Here is a 15,824-nt window from a genome sequence, read left to right on the forward strand (position 1 = left end):
ATCCCCACCCCGCACCCCCAAATCTCCGCCCTGCACCCCCAAATCCCCACCACCTACCCCCAAATCCCCACCCAGTACCCCCAAATCCCCCCTGTACCCTCAAATCCCCGCCCCTGCACCCCCAAATCCCCACACCTGTCCCCCGAAATCCCCACCCCCGTACCCCCAAATCCCCACCCTACACCCCCAAATCCCCCCTGTACCCCCAATCCCCGCCCCTGCACCCCCAAATCCCCTCTGTACCCCCAAATCCCCTCCCTGCACCCCCAAATCCCCCCTGCACCCGCCCCGTGCCCTCCGTGCCGCCAGGGGGCGCTGCAGCGCGGCTCAACACGGGGGGCGCGTCCACGGCCGGGGGCGCGCCCACCAGGGGGCGGTGTCAGTGGGCGTGGCCTCGTGTGGGCGTGTCCGCGCGGTGACGCGCGGTGGGCGGGGCGTGCGGCGCGGGGTGGCGCGCGGCGGGCGGGCGGCGCGGGGTGGGAGCGCGGCGGTTCCGCCATGTACCGGGCCCTGTACAGCTTCCGCTCGGCCGAGCCCAACTCGCTGCCCTTCGCCGCCGGGGAGACCTTCCTGCTGCTGGAGCGCAGCAACCAGCACTGGTGGCTCGTCACGCGGGCGGGCTCCGGGGAGACGGGGTACGCGCCGGCCTCCTACCTCCAGCGGCTGCAGGTGGGCAGCGGCGCCGGGAGCGGGGGTGGGACCCACCGGGACGGGCACGGGGAGCGGCACCGGGAATGGCACCGGGATCGGCACCGGGACTGGCACCGGCAGCGGCACCGGGAGCCACCGGCACCGAGACTGGGACCGGGGGTGGGACCGGGACCCTCCGGGACTGGAACCGGCACCGGCACGGGGAGCGGCACCGGGACCCACCGAGACCCACCGGGACCGGGACCCACCGTGGGGGCCTCCCCGCGTTGAGGCTGGGCCCCAGGGTCCAGCCCCGCCGCCCCCGGTTGGGTTCCGCGGGGCCAGCGCCGCTCCCGGCCTCACCGAGAGGCTCCGGTGCCGGCCCGCGGCGTGGCGGGGCCGTGTTCGTGCGGGGCGGCCGCGCGCAGCCCTGCGTGGGCCTGGCCGCGGAGCCGAGCCCCGGCATCCCGGCGGGATGCTGCTGGTGCTGGTCCCTGGGGCGCTGCCCCAGCCCGTGCAGAACCAGGAGCTCTCCCTGCAGAAGGCGAGGCGATCCCTGCCTCCTGCTGCACGGCAGATCGGGCAGACGGGAGGGGCCATCCCCGGCTGAATAAGCCCTTAAGCTCCTTACAGGGGCTGTTTTGGTACAGGGCAAAGACCCTGTTAAACACCAGGTTGTAAACCCCCGCGGTGCCGTTGCTGCTCTGCAGCCCCCGCTCCGTTTGTGTGGCGTGACGCCTTCTAGCTGCCGTGGGTGCGGGAGGCTTCTCCCTTGCAGCAGCTCTTTTTGGAGCAGCCTCCCTGTGTCGTTGTGGTTGCAAAATCTTCCAGGAAAAGTGTGTTTTGCTGAACTTGCGTTCATTTTAATGTGCCTAACGTTTACGCTTCAAGTGTTCCGAGGTCGCTTGCAATGTGCCGTGGGTGACTCCTGGCAGTCTGTTACTTCACTGGTGTAGAGTTGCTGGGGACTTTGTGGGCGCTCTCCTCTAGTTCAGATGCAGCTTTCCCCAGTGCCCTTGGACCTGGTGGCAGGAAGCAGAAGAGCCTTTCCTGCATCCTCCCATCTTTTTTTGCCGGTTAGGTTTCCGGAGCTAGGACTGGCCTGGTGGTGCGTGAGGCAGCAGGACCTGGTTTTGCTGCTCTGCAGCTGCGGTCGTGCCCAGCGTGCCTGGCTGCTTCCCGCTGTAGCACCCTGCCGGCTCTGAAGTGCTGCTCTGAAATCAGAACCTGCTTTTATTCATGGCAAGCGGGCCCAGCTTAGGAGCGAGCATCTTCTGCCTGAAAGCTTGCTTGTATCTGGATGGGAGCACAAGCAATTTGTCACCCAGCCTCGCTTTAAAAGGACACCGATACCAATTAGTAACTATGATTTGGGAGGCAATTAGCGCTGCCCTGCACATCACAGGACAAACAGGGATAACGATGAGCGTTAGCATGCTTAGCAGGGAGAGCGAGTGGCCAACAGGAGTCACCATTGTAAAAGTAAGCCTGGGGCTCGTTAGCAGTGCAGTCAGGTTCCAGGTAAGCACAAGGTTGCACAGCAGTCGCAGGCAGCAGCAAATCTCCTGAAAGCCCCTTGCAGCAGCCCTCCGAAGCGATGCTCACGGGAGAGGATTGGGCTGCTCTTGCTGCTGCCATCCTCTATTAGGAGCATTCGCTTTCTTCCAGGCTTCTCTCAATTTTCAGGTTTTTTGCTCAGCTTTCATAGAGACGGGTAACTCGTGTCTTGGCTTTTCTAGAGGGAAAAAATAATTCCCATTTATTATTGAAAGCTTATTCTTGGCTGGCATCTTCTCGTCACAAATGCCGCAGAAGTTTGCACTGAAATCCTTGTGGCTCAGCAGGGTTGCTATTCAAAGAGTTGCAGGGGAAGAAAAACAGCCTCTCCAGAAGCACATCATGCCTTCTAAGAAGCAAGCTGGGCCCCAGCCAGGGCACGTGGAGCTGCAGATGATGTGAAGTTAATTGTGGTCAATTAGGAAGGCCCAACTTCAGCCAGTATTCCTGCTGATCTTACTCTGCCGTGGTTCCCCTTTGGCTGTGTTATTAAAAGTCGTTTCAAGTCGAGTGTTGAAGCCACTGAGCAGCACAAGGGGAGGATCAGGCCGTGGGCTGCTGGACGAGGGCAGCGTGTGTTAAAAGCAGAGAGGTGCTTGCCCAAAGGTCGGCCTCGTGCGTGACCGAGCCCCAGCTCTGCAGGCCCGTGGTGGTGACGGCAAGCAGGCTGGCTGCAGCACGAGCGTGGTCCCCTCGAAAAATGGTCAGAGGGAGGGACAAGTGCTGGGGTCTGGGGGATCTACTGCTGGGCAAACGCTGCTGCGGTGAAACTGTCGGCATGAGTGCCGTGGCTTCTGGCTCTGCAGAGAGGTGCCCGTCTGCACGAGGTTGGTCTGGTGTCTCCGGCTGTGGGCTGGTGCTTATGTGATGGATGGCGGAAAAATGTGGAGGTTAAAAAGGAACTTAGGGTTCCTCTGGAGTCAGAAAGTCTCCCCAGGAGATGGGCCTTCTGGTGCTTCGCAGGAAGTAGGAAGCTTCCTGAACCAAACCTTTCACTTAAGAGCAGGGGGTGACTTGATGTCGGGACAGGGGGAATGCTGAGTCTAACAAGTTAGGGTCCTGTGACTGGCTTAAGTAGCACGTACGTTACTGTCATTATGGTGGGACGTGTACTTTCATAACAGTCTGGATTACTTCAGCTGAAGGCTGCACTGGTTTGCTCCCGGACATGGGACCTGCGTAGGGAGCAGCGTCTATGTCGACCCTCGTCCTCTCCAGCACCACTGATTTTGCCCTGTCCCTGGTCCGTCCTGGCTTGGACTGTATTCTCCCATCAACAGCAGTGCTGATGATACACACTGAGGGGGGGATGGCAGTTGGGAACCACCGGGCTTTGTTGGTGAATGACGGTGGCGCGAAAATAAGCGGCAAGCTGTGGGGCTGGTTACACGTGCTGCCTGCTGCCCCGCAGAGGCCAGTCAGCTGTGCCGAGCAGTTAGGAAATAGCTCTGAATTATTAATAGCCTTCTCAAAATTCCTTGAAGTTTATTTGTAATAACTGAAAAACTGTTGGAAACGTTGATTCTCTGGTCGGCTGAGGCCTTCTCTGAGCTCTTGCACGTTCCCGTTGTAGCTCTGGAATAGCAAGAAGGGAGTTGTCTAGGTGGGAAGGTGCTCGTGCTGGTTGCCAGGAAGCTTTGGACCATCTGGTTAGAAAATGGACACAGCCAAGAGTATAGCAAGCATTTTAAGGATGCCTCGGGTTGCTATTTGCTGTATCTTCGACAAGAACAAACAGGCATGTGATAAAAATAAGAGGCTGCTTCATGCAGCCTAGCAACAACTGAGAATCCCCCTGCAGCATAAGCGGACGTGCAGAGGCCCAGCGCAGGTACTGCCGGTTTGTTGGTGGGCACAGGAGCGGTTTCGCTCCCCGAGCCGCAGAGAGAAGCGAGGGTTTTGTCCAGGAGTGAAACGTGAGCTCCATTCGCTGGCAGGAAACTCCTGATTCATTTTGTGGCGTTGACGCACGCTCTGGGCTAATCTGGCTGCTTTTCTGCCGAGGTAGCAAACGCGTTGGTTCAGCAGCGAAGCAGCACGTGCCGCAGCGCTCAGCGAATGCTCAGATGCTCTGTTCGTAATGCTTCTTAGGAGGCAAATCCCCAGCCCCTGGAAATCTGAGCTTCAGCAATTGTTCTCAGCCGTAAGGGCGCTACGTGGTAGAGCTGTTCTCCCTCATCTGCACCTGATCCGGCTCTGGCCGCCGGCAGGTTTTTGCCCTTGCTCCTGGGCAGAAGACACAAGTGCAAGCTGTTGTACGTACACACCACCTCCTGCACTGTTGTGGAGCCTCAATCGCCATTTGTCATCTGTTTCGGATTTGACAGAGCTTTTAATGGGCGTGAGAGCTTAATCAGAGCGCTCAGATCCTGAATAAGCACTTAGACTAAAAATAAAGTTTTATTTTGGAGAATAAGCAGCTGGCAGTGCTTTGCAGCTGAGGCTGTGTGTCTTGACACACGTAAGAAACTGAAAGAATGAGGCATTTTTCCCTGGGCTGTGGAAGTAACAGAGATGCTATGGTATCAGAGCTGCTAATGCTTCGAGATCAAGTTTTATTCTTGAAAACTAAATTACACAGCCAGGGGAATTATAACCACTTCTAATTACTGTAGCTAAAGGCTTGAAATTTTAGCCAGAAGTTCTGCAATCTTTCACAGCTCAGAATGATTGAAGTAGAAATCTGCTAATGATCTTCAGCTTTTGCTTCACCACGAAGATATGTTCTTACTTAGGGTACTTTGACTAGAAATAATTAGGCATTTTGATTTCAGATGCAGTCTGCCGCTGAGAGCTGGACTCCCCCACTTGAGCAATAGGGGCAGGCTGCGCTTATGAGTGCGTATTAGTCCTTGTCATCAGGCGGGGAAGGTTAAACTTTCTTCCCTTGTTTACACCTGCAAAACGACTGATTTGTTATCAAAGGGAAGAACTGCTGGGTTGGGACAAAGACAAGAAGGGTCTGCTCAAAATGGCAGGCAAGGTGCTGAGCCCCATGGGCAGAAAACGCAAACACGCGTCCTCTCGCCCACTTGCAGGGGAGAGACTTCAGTGGCTGAATTGTGTACGTTTACTGAGTGGGGGGCTTCTGTGATGAAGGGATCAGGATCTGGTTTCTGCTCAAATCCCCCACCAACTCGCCGTGGGGCTCCACGCATGTGGCTTTCTCTACCTGATCTCGATCCCCGGCCTGTAAGCAAGGATGGCAGCAAGAGGCCGCGGCGCGCAGTGTAGTGGATGCAAATTGAAGGTGATTGACTTTGCTGTCAGCCCACGGGAAAGGAGGAGCGCTGAAGAGCAGGGAGAAGAAATTTGTATTGCTTTATCTTGAAGGAAAATGTGCTGGTGTTAGTGATGATGGAAAACAGTGTGAAGAGGGTGAAGGGCTCCTCGCTAGAGAAGAGTGACCCCCTCGGTACGGGCTGTGTGCTGGGAAAGGCTTTGGCAGAAGCAGGTGGTATCGTGGTCGCTGACTGAAAGGATTCCCTGCAGGGTCTGGGGCACATTAATTCCCGTGGGGAAAGTCAAATCCTGTGGTACAAAATAGGTATTTATGTCTCTTGGTGGGTGAAACCTGGAAAACAGCTGAATCTGCCTGCTAAGATCATTGCTAGGAGAGCTCTGTTGGAACAGGAACAGCCTCTTCTTTTTCTTCCTCGCATAGCTCAGATGTGCATAAAAATAAACAGGATTTTTAAGAGCATCCCAGCTTTACTCCCTCGTGAAGGATTTAAACTTCGGTGTTCCCATTCAAGAGTATGCATTCAGCGTTTGAACTGTCAGTCTGAGCCTTGGAAAAAGGGTAAAGAATTCCAGAAGGGGTTACAAGGTGAGAGGAACCAGTAGCCTTTGTGTGTGACTGTAGCCTTAGATAGTCTGTAAGAAAAATGGACTTCACAGGTGGTGCCATCCTACGTGGTCAGTGCTATAACCAAAATTTTACAAGCCACGGGCTCTGACAGAGCTCTGTGTGCTGGCTCACAAGTCAGGCTTGATTGACCTTTACTCGTCGAGCCTGATGTGCCTTGATTTTTATCACACGGCAAAACCTTTGCTTTAAAAACAAACAAAACAACAACCCTTTGAACTTGTCATAAGCGAAGTGGATCCGAGGATGTGATTCACGACTGCGTGTGTTTCTCTCCGCTCCCCTGCAGCCCGCCGTTGCTTTCTTGCCGTGAGGACACAAAGTGCTGGTTTGGGCCAAGCTCCCTCGCCACTAGCAGAGAATCAGAGTTGTCCCAACCACAAGATCTGCTAGCCTGCAGCAAGAGAGGAGAAGTAGCTTCATTTCAGCTTCATCTGTGTCCAGGCCCTGCTATGCAGAGCTGGCTTGGCAGAGCTGGGTGCTTTCCTTGCAAGGGAACAAAATACTAAATGCTTGTTCTTTTTTCGAATAAGGCTTAGACAAGAAGGGGAAGTAAAACTTTGGCAGTGTGGGCTTTTTAGAATGGGATGGAAAATTCCCAGCTTTGTGTTTCCTGGTTATTTGTTTGCCTGTGCGAGTTGTTTATAAGAAGCTGTCACTGCCTTCCTCCTTGGCAGCTAGGTGGCTTTGATCGCTTGCAGGCTGTCCCCGTCCTCCTGTCTGTCCTCTGCAGCTGTGGAGCCAGTGGCACGCAGCTGCGAGTGTACTGAACCCACTCCCCGAGCTTGGGCTGCTGCCTTTTGTTCCAGCAACGTGGGTCCCATCTACACCACGTTGTCCCCGTGTCCTGCCCAGACTGCTGGGCTTGAGCTTGTGAGCATGAGAGCAGTCTGACTTTTGTGCCTGGCATCTGGAAATGCCAACATACAATGATATTTCACTTTGTTCAGCTGCTCAAGAGGTTTAATTTAAAAAAAAAAAAAAATGAAGCTGTTGGACTAAGTGTGCTAGATAATTCCAGGCTGTGGGTCGTGTCTTGCTAAATCACTGGTTCCAGATTCAGATTAGATCCAAGTAATAGCTATTATTTCTTTTTTTCCCCTGGCACAGGTTGGGTAGTGCATTGCAGAATGGAAATCCGAGGGCAGGCCACAGCTCCAAAGCTTTTATTATATTAGTAAAAAAAAAACAAACAAAGGGGTGAGGGGGAGACGCTGTCAAGACCTGCAAAAATAATGACTTGCCTATGAGGAGGAAGGGCTCAGATGGGGCGGGCAGGAATGGTCCTCAGTGCCTGTCACAATCTTGTCTTTGCTCCCCAAAGCTGCTTCGGGACCTGGGGCTGCCTGGCTCAGAGAGCCACCTGCAGATGAGATCTGTGGTGCTTTTGTTGGAGAAAGGTCTCTGTCCGTCCCACCAGCGATGGGCAGGAGTCTGAGCCAAGCCGCAGGGCTGCAACCTCCCACCTCTGGAGGAGGAGGTAGGAAGGAAGCCTTGGCAGCCAAGCAGGCGGTTTTAAGCCTTTTGCAAGTGGAAGATCAGAATTGTGGCTGACAGATTTTCAAAGTCAGGGGCTCGGTGCTGGTTGAGTTCAGTGCAGTGTCTGTGTGCTGCCATGGGTGTGCTGAGAGCAACGGCAGCTCTGGGAAAAGCAGATGGCTGCCTGAAGAGATCAAACTGAAGCTCCCCACAAAGCAGACAAATGCAGACCTCCACAGACTCTCGGTCTAATGTGGTGACAATTCCATTTTGGGTGAACTCGGTGAGTTCTGGGGTTTTCCAGGCTGCTTGAAGTTAGCCTTTTTTAATTCCCTCCTGAGGGAAGGATGTGTGTTTGCAGGGGAAAGAGGGGCTAATGCGATTTGACCATCTGAGGCAAAGTGCGTTATGCCCGGTGGATAAATCGCAGGACTGTGGTCCGCTCCTTTTGGGCCTGCTCCTGAGGAGCATGTGGGACACGCAGGCAGCAGCTGGTCGCCTGTGCAGGACTTGTCGGGAGTCTTTGTGTCAAGTGCTGCTGTTGGTGGAAGCCCACGTTTGTTGACAAGTAAAAATAATAGCTGCATTCAAACCCAATACCTTGACTAAGAACAATAAGCGTAAAAATTCTTTACCTACTTAATGCATGAGCTTAGGGATTTCCCTGAGCCTTGTAGAATCAAAGCGTTTGTAGCTGAAGACTTCTTCCAGTTGACATCCCGTCCCTTGAAGTGATGTGTTCTAAGGGATGAAGTTTTTGTCTGCCCTAGAATCACCTTTATTGACTTAGCCTAAAAAATTCATCCTCTTTAACTTGTTTTTGGAATTGATTTAGGGCGTCTGTCTTCAGTAGCTTGGTTACAAGAGATAACTGCAATGAAATAATGAGCTATTATTAAAAGGCCTGTGCAATGTAATACTTTACGTCAGGGATGGAAAGAAACCCCTCCAGCAACCAGGGAAGCATCATCTTGTCCGTGGTCTCAGGCTCTCTTAGAAGCCTTCTCCTTGTGTTACGGGCTGGCATGTGAGACTTTGACCTGCATGAACCACGTCTGAAGTGGGTGTACTCTTGAGCTCTCACTCAGAGGCCTAAGGTCTCAAGATGATATTGAGCTATGATCTCTTCAAAAGTTTTTAAATATACTATTAATGGCTGAGCAAAAAATTCTCCTGACTATATCACTGTTGACAATGTTTGGTCTTGTGTAGCTCTGGAGATGTGCAGGAACACCCGACCATCTGACAGCTGGGCCACGGGGTCTGCAGAATCATCTAGGCTGGAAAAGACCTTCTAGAGCATCAAGTCCATCACCAACCACCAGCTTGGCCTGCTCAGTCCTATCACTAAATCATGTATGTGTGAGGACAAGTGATCAGCTCAACCTGTGGATGTTTGGAGGGAGAAAGAAGGGAGAGGCAGCCAGCATGGGCTGTGCAAAGCGCACATGAGAGCTCCTGTTGCCTCTTGCTTGCTGTCGGGCAGCTTCCACCCACTTCTTGGGGTTTTGGGCAGCAGAGGGTCCTTCTCCAGGTTCCCCCCATGGAGGGGCCACCAGCTGGCTCTTGGAGGTGAGCCAGGTCCTGGCCATCTCCCTTCCCATGGGATTTGTCGTGCTGGAGATGGGCTGGAAAGGCTTCCTGCAACGTGTTCGTTTTAATTTGCTCTTGTGCTGTTGAGTGAAGTGGAAGCTGACAAGGGTGAACGGGGCATGTGAAAAGGTGGACGTGAGAAATCAATACTATAATAAGGCAGATGAGTCGGGGTGAAAGTTTTGTGCCTGAGAAGTGAGCAGTCCAACAAATGTAGTTTTTTCTTATCCATTGCCTTGGGAAGTGAGGAAAACAGGATTATGGCTGTTCTGCTGCCTTTAGCACAATGTCCAAGAGGACATTTCCCTCCTGTTCCAATTTCTTCATGTTTTCTGGGGAGCCAGTGCCATTCTAAGCTGCAAAAGGAGATGGGATTATAACTTGCAGCTAGAGCAGGAGGCTGTTTTTTTCCTGCAGATAGTGTGGGACACTAATGAATTGCTTTTCTTCCGTGACCCACCTCCTACTTCACTATGGGTGAAATGTCAGCAAATCTGGTTGAACCCTTTAATCTCCTCTATGGGAGGGAGAAGAACGCTAAACAACCCACGGATTTGTTCTTGAACTGAATCTGACGATAACAGCAAGTTAGCCTCATTCCACTGATAAACATAGCTAAACTTGCAATTCTCAAGATACTTTTGTAGGTCAATGTGGAAACTGTCACTGTGTCTAAGTTTTGCAGCACAGAAAAACAGTGCATTGTCCACTCCCACCATCTGCCAGTCAAAAAGCAACTCACAAGGCTGCAGGGTCTTTATTTCACAAATTTCTAGCTTTTTTTGGCTTATGTTCTGCCTTTATGATTGTGCACCTAACAGTTCTAGTTGTAAGTTGCAGCTATGGATCTTGATGGTGCCTTTGTTCCTTCTGGGGCAAGAGTTCATGTTAGATTTATCATTGCCCCAAAATAGCTTGATTGCGTTGACTCCCTGAATTTGGGTGGTGTCTCGGTGCTGATTGCTTCAGCAGAAGCCTCCCCTTTACCAGGAATAAATGTGCTTGCAGCAGCAGCTCTTAACTAATAAGCATGTTGGCATACTTGGGATTTTTGTGTATGGACAATTAGCGTGATCCACCTCTTGACAATGCAGCCTGGGGCATGTTTCAGCCCTTCCGATGCCTTTTCCCTTGCTGCCCTGCACCTGCACCCTCAATGGTCTTTGAATGGCTTTGCTATAATTAGCCAACACGCTTAATTTCGGGTAGCTTTTCTGTACAGCTCACTAATAAGGCAGTGGTGTGACTAGCATCCCCTGCTGGGTAGCGCAGCTCTGAGTGTGCCAGTACATCTAGTTGCCAGAGTCTGTGGTGATGGGGGAAAATGCCCATCATTGTTCGGGTGTTCCTAATGGCCCACCTGAAAGCAAATGAGCATTTGAATCTTGTCTCGAGCCCAGTTGTCATGTTGTGTGCAGGCCCTGTGAGGAGGTCCTCAGTCTGCTCGCTGTCTGCAAAGGCCTTATGGTTTACTTGTACCACCAGGAGCCTGAGGTGAAGTGTGGTCTGTCCACAGGATGGTGGAGCAGGATGTGCTTTTGAAGAGTAGCGTAGCTCTTGTTTAAATCCCTTAAGGAGTATTTTGCACCCAGGTTAACGTCACGAAGGAGGGAGGTGCTGGGGTGAAAGGCATGTTTGGGGGCACTGGTGGAGCCGATCTGTGCAGCCAGAAGATGCTGGGGAAGGGGTGGCTGGGTCCTGAAGGTGTCCTGGTCTCTCTCCTAGTAGTGATATTTCAGAGACCTGTGCCTGTGACCCAGGGAGGCAGTGGACAGAAGAGGGAATGCTGGTGGGATCTGTAGTGAGGGAGTGTTATATAGAAATGAGGAGTTTTTTTGGGGTACCTACTTTGGAAAAACTTCATAAGTGTGCTTGCTCTCTTGGGTCCCTGGCCTGAAATATCATTAGCAGTGGAAGTCCTCAAGGATCTCGGTCCACCTGACGTGCTCAGGGTTGTTCAAAAGGGTGATGGCAGGAGGACTACTTACAAATGATGTGTCTGCCTTGGAATGGAGCCTTGCTCCCTGGGAAGGTGGTGCTGCTTTCTTTGGGCATGGCGGCAGTGCAGGCCTGGCCTTTCTGGTTGCTGTTGCATGGAGCAATTCCACTCCTCGTGACAAATGTTCAGGGATTTTCATATGGTGTTTCGGGGGCTGTTTCATCTCACAGTGTAGGTGTCATATCTGATCCCATTACCGTGGTACGCTTTGTTTCCGATAGGACGTGCAGATATCCTGAAGACGAGAGGTGCTTGTTACAGAGGAAACTGGATTTTCTGGCTGACATAATGTGGTTTCTGATTCTGCCCTGCTGGCTTTCTTTTAATTTCGGGGCTTGAAGAGGGAGCCGCATCCCCTCATGGCAGAAGAGGCAGCTTTTGCTCTGGGACACTGGAAAATTGTTTTCTCGCCAGACTGCCACCTGATCCTGCGGCAGGCAGGCTGCCTTTCATCCTCCCGACCAGAATAATCCTTGTTTTGGGAGAGCTTTGCGAGGCCTCTCAGGTTTGCTGCTGGTAACACGAGGCAGGTTTCCATCCCGCAGTGACAGCTTTGTGGGAAGGAGCCGCTAAAAAGATCCTGGGGACTGGTGTTTGGTTTATGATTTTGCACACTTTGCATCTGTCTGGGAATTAAACGAGCTGAGGACTTCCCTGCGCTTGCCCCGTGAGGATGGCACCTCCTTTCCCTCATTAGTGCCTTTAATAAAGTCCGTGTGGCTGTTTGTGCAGCAGGCACCGGAAAGCCGCGCTTGTTCTCTTTGTGACGGGCCTGAATCTGTTGGTTCTGTGTTCCCCCAGATCTGGAGCTGCCAGCCCTCCTTTCCCTGTTCCCTTCATCTCTGGCCAGCGCTGCTCACAGCTGCTGTGCCTCCACCTTCACTGTCTGATATTCCCTGGTCCAGCGTGGGCCGCGACGGCAGCTGGGCTTTGTGTCACAGCCCCCTCTTCCTGCTCCTCCGCTAAGAGGAGCTTCACACTTCGTCTGCCATTTTGGCTTTTGGCAGTGCATTAATTATGCCCAGAGAGCAGCGTAGCTGCTGTTTGCCTTCTCCCTCTGCCATTCCACAGGAGAGGAAGGATTTCCGAAGAAAAGCTGATAAATCAGAAATGGAGATGAATCGCAAGTTACTACCTCCGTCTCACGTAGCTGTCTGCTCCGAAATCTGTGTCAGGCTGCGGGGTGCGGTAGCAAAGTCCCCTTCAGTTAACACGCACGTACGTGTTCTTCTCTCGCATCTGGCTTTATGCATCAATGGCATTGACAACTTGTTTGCAAATTTTTGTGCTTGACCTCTGGAAACCTTACCTGGTTGATTCTTATGTGCTGGAAATGTACTCCGTGGCAGAAACTTGAATTTCCTGGTCCTGCCTCTTGTATTACTGTTACCTTCCCAGCATTTTGCTACAGTCCCTCCTATAGAAACAGATTTTGAGAAAGCTGAACCTTCCTTCTAAACGAGGAGCCAGGAACTTGCGTGGTTTCCCAGGCTTGTTTCTTCTGGACTCCATCTTTGCCCCTTGTCTAAGCAACACTTAGCAAATACGATCAGCTGCAGAGTGTTTCTGCAGCTAGGTTTTCGACTCACATCCATGTCTTTGTTATTCAAAATAAATATGGCCTGACACTTGTAGTCTGCCCTACATGCCCCCAACGATCTGGGAAGTCACAAATTAGTTGCATTTTTGATCATGTTTAACGTGGATTCTTCTTAATCCACTTGCAGTAACTGCATGCGAGTAACCTAGGAGCTGTACTGAATCTCCCTGAGAAATGAGGGGCATCTGCACTGTGTTTTTTTGGGCTACCAAACTGAAGACTAAGGATGATTGCACAACTGTTGTGGTATTTTTTTCTTCTTTTGCTGCTAGTATGCCAAAAGTCCTGGAATAGCTTCTTGCACTTCGCTGCAGCAGCTTTCCTTCCGCCTTTATATATCCTCGTTCGTAATCCTGAACTTTCTGCGGTGTAGAGACTATATCTGCAGTTTTCTTTTTCAGTAAGTAGCAGATGGTAGCTCTAAAATATATATTAAATATATATATATACACACACATATGTAAGTAGAAACATGTTTCCCTTGCACAGATGCAGTGATTGTTACTTGATCATGCCTGATATTTTCACTTCTTGGCGATTGTGTGCCAGAAGGATATTAAACAGCTAAGCCTTAAAGAGAAGGGGAGCTCTGTCGTCTGGCAGCTATTCGCCTGGGACAGAGGCAGAGAAGTCCCTCAAAGCATTGAGAACCGTAGGAATCAAGGCATCAGGGAATGGCAAGATATGTAAGTATGTGTTGACTGCTTTGTTTTAAAAACCTATGTCTCTGTGCTTTTATTCTCTTAGCACGTTTTGGCTTAAGAGACGTGTTCTGGTTACTGGAGGGCACAGACATGCAAAGGGAAGAAAGCAGGGGCTGATTCTGCTGATCAGCTGCACGGGATCATCGTGGCCAGTAAGCAGGGTCTGAGCATGGCTGGAGAGGCTCTGGATGAAGCGTTGGCACCTTCGGAAGTATACGTGTGCAGTGGTGGGTTGCATGCATTTCGTTGTCCCTCAGAGTGTCTCTGCCACCTTCTCTCTGACTGCAGAGTTGCCTGCTGCCGAGGGAGAAACCGGCCTCTTGCTGTGCATCCCTCTGCTGCCTTTGGGATTTTGTGTATTCCAAGTGCCACTTGTTCCTCTGCTGTCCCTAGTTAGTACAGCTCTCTTGCCAGGGACTCTGGCTTCTGCTTTAGCATGGTTTGCACAACTTAAGCCCTTTCCCCGGCTATCCTTTCTCTTCATTTCTCATTTGTGCACGCTGTCCGCTTGAGCAGCTGCTGTCAGTGTACAGCAGAAAACACTGATCTGTTAAGAACCCAGTACGGCGTATCAGCAGGAATTCAAGATCTGTTTCTGGGCCGACTCTTTGTCAGATGAGCTCAGCCATGTCTTTGTTTGCTCACTAGCTAGGCAGAGATGCTGCAGGTTATTTAGGAGCATTTCTCATATTATTTGCTCGATAATCAGGACAGTTGCCCATTGTTCCACTTGCATTTTCATCATGCATTTTTAAGTGCCGCAAGGAACAGCATATTCATACTGATAAGAGTAAGTTAATGCCTATCTCTTGGCCAACAGCCTCGGGACTAAAATATTCTGACTGGGGCTGTAAGAAGGGGAAGAGGAAAGAGCTGAATTTCCAAAAGTGATACAAATGAGCTGAGTTTTGTTTTTTTTTTGAATGAGCCGTGTATTTCAGAAGAAGGAACTTGGGTACATCGCTCTGTCACAGGCCTGGCAGAACAAAGGCTGGTTGATTTTTTTGTAAATTACTGCAGCGATCATGTAAATCTGGAAGGATTACAGTGTGCAGACAGTCGGGCGGTGACTGGGGACGAACTGCATGTGACCTAAGAGGTGGTGTTTGTGATTTGAGCAACAAAGAACCAGTCTGTGCCTGTGTACGCTAGCGGGATAAATACCCTAATTTCAGCAGTAGTCCGTGTCAGTGCAGCTTCATGAAAACTGAGCTGTCACTGGAGACAAAACTTTGTCTGTCTTGTTAGGAGAGCCGGAGCAATGACATGAAGGTAAAAATCAGCAGCCCTGCTTGGGTGCTGCTATGATGGCAAAAGCTGCTGCTGGCAGCTGCTGAAATGAGGGCACCGATTCCTGCACATGCTGAAGAGCAAGCGCCTTTGATCACAAAAAAACTGGGGAGGCAAGGGAAAAAAAAATCTGTTTTCCTTGGATCAGCCTCCTGCAGAGGCAAAGAAAAGCCTGCCATACATTAATGGGCCACTTTCATAAAATGTAGGAGTCTTGCACGCACAGGGTGGCTCAGCCTGTGTTTGCTGTGCTGATGCAGCTGTCAACCTGTTTGTCTAGAAAATGCTTTTCTGAAAGGTATGATTATTCTAGACTACTGAGCAAGTTCTTCTGTGTGACTGCATTTAAACAACACAGGTGCTGAGCAGGGCCATGCACGTGGAAGAAATCAAAACAGGGAGGGAGGGGGACGATGTTTTGGGTTCCCCTGGGAGAACAGGGGAGGAGATGGTGCTACCTGCCTGGTCAGGATGCTGGCAGTCTTGGTGTTTTCTGAATGGCTCAGTTTTCTCCTCAGCCCATTCCTCTGCACATGGGGAAGGCAGAGGCATGTGAAGGAGGCATCCTGTGCACATCTTCTCTCTGGGGAGGCTTCTCCCGAGGCAGTGTTTTCCAGCGTGCGGAAGATGAAAGCAACACAAGCTGCAGGGACAAACACATCCTCACTCATGCACATACATCCGCACCCTCAGCGTGGCTGTGCCCAGCGCTGGCCACACTCAGGTACTGCAAAATGTGCTGGAAGGATGCTGCTTGAAAGCACATCCGTGGCTCTGGGAGAGGCATCTGTCCCCTCCCAGCTGGGGACCGGGGAGGGAGGCGCGAGGAGCTGGGGCCTGGTCCTGCCCCTCCTCACGTGGGGAGTCTCCTGCGGACGGGGACAGAAGGAAATTGGCAAGCGACTCTGGGGAGAGCCTCTGTTTGCTCATGTTATTAGCAAGGAGAGAGGAAATAATGATTTATTGATGCTGCTGTAATTCTCCTTCACTGGGCTATGAAGGAAGAAATTCAGATTTCTCTCTGATATTCCTGGGTCTAATTGAGATGTAACTCCTTCCTGGAGTGGAGCTCACCTGCAGGGGGGAGCTGTTGGTTTCTGGAAA

General features: G+C 51.6%; 1 protein-coding gene across 2 annotated transcripts in view; it reads left to right on the top strand.

Annotated features, from left to right (window-relative positions):
- Positions 1–401: 401 nt before the first annotated feature.
- Positions 402–15,824, top strand: part of NCKIPSD (NCK interacting protein with SH3 domain) — a 47,575-nt gene continuing 32,152 nt past the window's right edge. The window contains exon 1 of one of the 2 annotated variants that reach the window (XM_035337418.1): positions 402–669. In XM_035337418.1, coding sequence (XP_035193309.1) covers positions 499–669 — 171 coding nt within the window. In that variant the 5' untranslated portion in view covers positions 402–498. Of the gene's footprint in view, positions 670–13,544; positions 13,658–15,824 lie in introns of those variants that run through there. The other variant, XM_035337419.1, reaches the window with a different exon arrangement.

This window comes from Oxyura jamaicensis, chromosome 12 (genome assembly GCF_011077185.1).
Source record: "Oxyura jamaicensis isolate SHBP4307 breed ruddy duck chromosome 12, BPBGC_Ojam_1.0, whole genome shotgun sequence".
NCBI lineage: Eukaryota > Metazoa > Chordata > Aves > Anseriformes > Anatidae > Oxyura > Oxyura jamaicensis.